Source organism: Notamacropus eugenii, chromosome 5 (assembly GCF_028372415.1).
Source record: "Notamacropus eugenii isolate mMacEug1 chromosome 5, mMacEug1.pri_v2, whole genome shotgun sequence".
Taxonomy (NCBI): domain Eukaryota; kingdom Metazoa; phylum Chordata; class Mammalia; order Diprotodontia; family Macropodidae; genus Notamacropus; species Notamacropus eugenii.
Genome location: NC_092876.1, coordinates 272,913,951 through 272,920,347, shown reverse-complemented (window position 1 = coordinate 272,920,347; position 6,397 = coordinate 272,913,951). Strand labels below are relative to the sequence as shown.

Here is a 6,397-nt window from a genome sequence, read left to right as displayed (position 1 = left end):
AAAGTACAGCATTAGGCACTGAAAGATCCCAAGACAAAACACAACGTTTCCTCTACTCAAGGGCTTATATTCTAGTGAAGGATAAATAATATATGCTAATAAACAAATAGAGTATATACAAAATAAATATAATTTTATTTCAAGAGGGAGAAATCCTTGGGTATGCTGATAAATGTTTACCAATCACCTCTCTGAATCTGTGTGTGTGTGTGTGTGTGTGTGTACTCACATATACTTGCATACATGACACCTTTAACAGGATTTTACTGAACCAGACTCTAACCTGAGAATGACAAAATAGCAGGACAGAGACAGAGTGCCAGTGACCAGGTAGCCGTTTACTTAGTTTCATTATGAGGAACAAATTTGCAAATCGGGAATTCTCCTGATCAGAATTCCAACTTGCTGAAGTGAAGACAGAGATTACATACATAAGTCACAAGTGGGAAGGGAGGGGGTAAGATGGATTACAAATTTATTTGCTAGGCCAGAGTGGTTTCCCATGCCAAACTCCCAAATGGAAGACAATACAACAACTCAGGAGCCCTGGGGGAGCTGTATTGTTCAAGTCCTTGGGGTCATTACTTGATGTGTCACAGGACCAGAGTTCTGTGACAGGAACAGGCTCTACAATCTTTGATTCACTTCACTCCAGGTACACAGGCAGAAGGATGCCAGCGATCGTGAGCCTTGCCGACTGATTGATTGATCATTTCAAGTTACACCGTGAGTCTGACTCACAAGTTGGAGTAGACAACACAGAAAAACCTAATCTATTAGGATATTCATTGCACATATCATATCAATTACTATAAAAGGCACAACACTTTAGTTTAACCAGGATTATTAAGATTTTTTTTATCACTGTCAAGTCCAGACAAACAACAAAACAACAAATCAAGGTCTTATTTGTACCATTTGAGGATTTCAAAGGTGTCAATGCTCACACAGAAAATTTAGCCAACAGTTCTGATTAGCCATTCCAAGCTGATTATAGCCCATTTCTGGTAACTATGGAGGAAGAGCAAAGACCTTATGTAAGAGATAGTCCCTAAGCTGAATCTTAAAGGAAGTTAGAAATGCTGAAGCAGAAGTATGAAAAGGGAGGACAAACTAACAATGGGGAAATAACTTTGTTCTGTTTGATCATGTGGGGAAGAATTAGGGAGAATGGATAGAAATTTCAGAGAGACAGATAATAGAGCTATAAGAAAAGTAATTGTCTTATCTTAGAAAGTAATAGGTTAACTTGCACTAGAATTTTTCAAGCAAAGGCTTTATGTCTACCTGTCAGATTTTTGACTGAGAGAATGCTTGTTCACTTTCATGTCCAAAAGGATGCCCTTTGACCTTGGAGACTGACAGATGCCACAAATGAGGGCTTGGTTTATTGTTTTGCTGATACTCTAGACTTATGAAAGTGATAGAGAAAATACGTGTCTTGAGGACATTTTTTCCCCAGTCAGTTGTTAATCATTTACCAGTACACTCCTGGACTGGGAATCATACAGCTAATATGTTGCTTGGCAACACTAACTTTAGCATTTTGCTTTTTAATACTTATTCGCTGAAAGTGAACATAGACATGAGAGTGCTAAGAGTGTGGAAAAAGAAAAGACTAAAGGAGACAAAGCAGAAGATATGTAGGAATTACTTCATAGATTTTTTTTTCAAGAGAATAAACGTATAACTGAAGGAAAGTAAAAATTTGAAAATTAAAACAGGCTCTCAAATTTTCATCAGAGACTAGAGTAAATAATGAGTGAATGGGAGATACTGTCACTGGGTTTGGTGATTCAAAACAGTGGGAAAAGGGGAGCTCTTTAGTAACTCTCTACACCAGTGAAATCATGTCTAAACTGTCCCTTACTTCCTGCGAAGAAACATTCTTCAAAATTGCTACCATGAGAAAGACACGTTCCTTCAAAGATTAGTTTCTCTTAAGATAATGATATGAAATGAGATAATGAAATAAAAATGAATCCCAACAACAACAAAAAAAGCCCTTTAGGGGAAAAGAGAACTCAACTAGCTACTTTTTTTCTCATATTGGACTATTTTCTAGTTGCATACATCATACAAAAAAGATGGAATCGATGACCCAGAGAAAAGGCAGTGACATGATGACCATTCAATGAAGGAGAGGAATCTGATCAACAGTTTCCACCCAAAGATGGAAACAGGGCCTGACCAGTGATTCTGAGGACTCCTAATTTAGGCCTCTACAGTTGGTCCTGCCCTACACAAAACTCTTTTCAAGGATCTTTTTACTTCCTTGTTTCTCAGAGAATAGATTAATGAGTTCAACATAGGTGAGACAATGTTATTCAAAATTTGAACTACAGCACCAAGCAAAGGGTTGGGTGTGGACTGAAAATAGATGATGATAATTGGTCCATAGGCACACATGATGGCAATGAGGTGGGCACTACAGGTATAGAAAGCTTTACTCCTGCCTTCAGCTGAACGGATCCTCAAAATGGCTACCCCAATGCGGGTATAGGAGATAATAATAGTGAAAAAAAACATCAAAGGCAAAAGGCCTACATTAGTGAAACCCACCCTCTGGGCCAGTGAGCTATCAGCACAGGCCAAAGGCAGAACAACAGGAATGTCACAGAAATAATAGTCTATTTCATTGGGACCACAGTAAGGTAACTGGAAGGTGAGAGATGTCAGTATAGTGGCATGGGCACAACCTATCAATGAGGTACATGTGGCTAGGACCACACAAAGTCTGGAGTTCATAATGACTGTGTAGCATAGGGGATGACAGACAGCAACAAAACGGTCATAGGACATCACAGAGTATAGAATGCCCTCAACACATCCTACAAAATGGTAGAAGAAGAGCTGGGAGGCACATCCTTTATAGGAGATGGCTCGACTATTTCCTGGGAGAAAGACTAGCATTTTAGGAGAACTCACTGAAGGAAAAAATATATCAAAAGTAGATAAGAGTCCCAAGAAGAAATACATGGGTGTGTGAAGGTGAGAGGAGGAAATGATAGCCAAGAGGATGAGGAAGTTCCCCAGCAGGGTGAAGATGTAGATGAATAAGAAGATGACAAAGAGCACAGTCTCCAGTCCTTCTGTGTGAGGGATTCCCAACAGGATAAACTCAGTCACCTCTGTGGAGTTCTTTATGTTCATGGGAGAGTCAGGCCTGGGGGAAGATGGAAGAAAGAAGAGGGTGAGTATGGCTATCCAAGACAAGGGGTGAGTTGGTTTGGCATGATGTAAATTCATCTTTGATTATCGACTTCTGTTTCTTCATTGAAGACTTTTTAATACAACAACTGGGAAGATTATCACCCACAGGAAGAAAATCTTTCTTTTTTTTTTAACCTAAGGCTGTTATCCTGAACTTTCAATGACCATCATTGCAAGTAAAATGGAGCTCTGAGATGCATAAAATTGGAATGGAATGACTTCTATTAATCACAGGAATATTTTTCAATGAGCATTTAAAATTGGAGAAGAAAAAATGTCCATTATAAAAATTGAGAAAAGCCAAAAAGAAATATCAAATTGAATGCACCAGTCTTGGTTCTTCGTCTTATTTTATGCTGGTTTCCTTTACCATCCCTGGATGAGAAGGTCATCAGTCCTGGATACCTACTTAGAAATTAAAAGGTCACAGGCATTAGGGCAACTTTGACAGTGACTGTATGAAAGTCACAACCAAGGTATAGACTGAGTGGGGACCTCAGTTGTGGAGAATGTCCTGTCACTAAATAGAAAATCACTTCCATATCTTGACATAAAAGTAATGCTCATAGGGGTGCAAAGATGCTCCTTCTTTATTAAGTAGCACTCTTGTAAATTTAAATCCAAAAATGAAGTTGGCGGATTGACCCTGGAACTCAAATTTTCCAAAATTCTCAATAAATACTGCTTCAAGTATTGACTCCTCTGTCACAGTATGGATAATGATCATGACTGCTGACGTATGTAGCACTTAAAGCTGTAAAACCCTTTCTCCACATTTTCTCATTGAACCTCTCAACAACCCTATTAGGGAGGTTCCAAAGGTATTATCATGACTATTTACAAATAACAAAACAAAGTCTCAATGAGGATAAGTGAGTTGCTGTTAGTTGCAGAGCTTGTGTATCAAAGACAAGATTTGAATCCAGGGCATCATAATCCCAAGACAAGGTGTCTACCCAAGCTGTACCCATGGCTTTTCCATGATCAACACAGATTTCCTCGCAAAAAAAGTGAAGGTGATTCCCTAATGAGGTGTGGTAAAATATTTTGAGTCTCCACTTTTTGTGGCTGTGTAGTTAGGTAAAAACGGTTGAATTCTCCAGGCTCAAAGAGCACAGCCAACCACCCCCAGATCCTGAGAGCCCAATATATTTTTCTCCTTGCATTTCCTGTTCTGAAGATTCTGATAGAAAGATGGTCCTTAACCTTGGGAGTCATTCAATAGCCCCACACAACCTATGGATCTCCATTCTGTTGTCACCACGAAAAACAGTGAGAGGTTAAAACTGGATGAACTTACATGTCCAAGAGAGAACATAGTTGACTAGGGAGGACAAATCTTTCTTTCTTTTCTCATATCTCCCATGAATCAAAGATCAGAGATTTTTCCATTCATGCCTTCTATTATAGGTACCATGAGGTAGAGTCAGTGTATGTAGCTGTCAACTCTGAATGCTTCTCTTTGTTAGACCAAGTTGCCCAACTTAGACATCACAGAACTGACTTTTCCTACCCACTACATTGATTCTTTCTCAGACTTCAGCAGTTCCAGGATTTGGGGCGGGAGATAGAAAGAGAATTTATAATTGACTTTGTTTTCCCTTGGGATCTCATCTCTAGATACATCATAAACTCAACCAATCTCTGGAGTTGGGGGAACAATTAGACCTTGGGTGTTTTGAGACTTTAGAAAAGGGATAACTCTGGTGGAGTAGAATCTCATAATATTTTTCTGGTAAAGCTGGTTATAGAGTGTCACAGGTTTATAAATCCTTCTCTAAGTTTATTGCTTTCTCTACTGCCACCCCAAAATTATTATCAATCATAAATGCAATGTAAAAAAATTCAAACGACTACAAATGAGAACAGAAGTGATCCAGAGAAAGAAGTGACCAACTTAATTTGGGAATTCCAGATCTGTGATATGGTTGTAAACCATGAGACTTTCTCATTTAGTGAATATTCACTTTGTTAATAGTACAATCACTTGAGTAATGCTAAAAGTGGGAATGAGCTTTTATTTCTTCTGATTAAGCAAAGTGTTTATTTCAGAGTTTACTTCCTGTTGCAAAACCAGACATAAAGAATTCATTATTATACTTTCAATAAGTAGAAGAGTACTTCTGAATGCTCATAATTTGTGGCCCCCATACTTCTACTTTTAAATTTCTGGACATTGAACTCTGCTTCCCACCCCCAAGAGAATCCAGGAAGGCTAGAGGGCCTTTCCCTCTTCAATTCTTAGTCCCATTCTTCCTCCCTCAAAGTTCTGAGGCACTGTATCTCTCTGTCCCTCTGCTCTCCTCCATTACTGATTCTACCAAATGGTCCTTCATACTAGTTCAGTGAACTAGGAGTCAGTCACCAATTAATATATTTTCATATTATGGAGAATCATCAGCCCTTGCCATTTGCATTGATAATCCTTTTCATCCACTTTTTCTGATCTCCCTACCCTACCATGTCTTAACATTCAGGATTTACAAAGCTACAATAACAGGGGTTGGTAGGACCTGAGGAAGGAGATTGGGAAGAACTTCATCCTACTCAGATGCTACCAAGATCTTTCTTTCCTCCAACCTCCTTATCAATGTTTCTTTCTATTCCTCACCCCACCCTGGCATTGATCTTCAAGCCTTCATTATTCCTATTATTTCATTATTTCCTTTTGATGGGAATTTGGAATGCACATTCCTCTCTAACCCATTCCCTGCTTCCCAAAGGTTGTGGGATCTTGAGGTCCTCTAACTTTCTCCTATCTCCAAAATGTTACTCACACAAGTTTGATGAGATAGCAGTTACCAACAACAATCTTTCTGGTAATGTGGAGGACCATTGGACCTTGGCATCTACACTAATGATATACCCTCTGGGCAAATAAGTCATTTTGACTATTATAAATAGCCAAATTAACTACAAAGGGCATATGAAGGAAAACACTGTCTTCATCCAGAGTATGTATGGAATGGCTTTATAGCTATATCTCTCTATATTTATCTATGTATCTATCTATTTGTGTCTAATGGTAGACATCTCTAAGGTGGGGAGGGGAAGGAAGAAAGGGGGAAAAGAAATTCACAGCATAACTTTATTATGCATTTAAAAGCAATAGCAAGTTGTCCACAATAGACTTGCAATTTCATGTGCAAGCATCTTTTTTTAAATATTCTATTATATTATGGAA

General features: G+C 38.6%; 1 protein-coding gene across 1 annotated transcript; it reads right to left on the bottom strand.

The window, feature by feature from the left end:
• Window positions 1-2,214: 2,214 nt before the first annotated feature.
• Window positions 2,215-3,153, bottom strand: LOC140509160 (olfactory receptor 10N1-like). Its single transcript, XM_072616991.1, has one exon. It carries the CDS (start codon window positions 3,151-3,153, stop codon window positions 2,215-2,217), a length of 939 nt encoding a protein of 312 aa, XP_072473092.1.
• Window positions 3,154-6,397: the final 3,244 nt, after the last annotated feature.

Bases quoted from the DNA above. Each gene is read 5' to 3' on its own strand.
- LOC140509160 (XM_072616991.1), bottom strand. From the start codon at position 3,153: ATGAACATAAAGAACTCCACAGAGGTGACTGAGTTTATCCTGTTGGGA.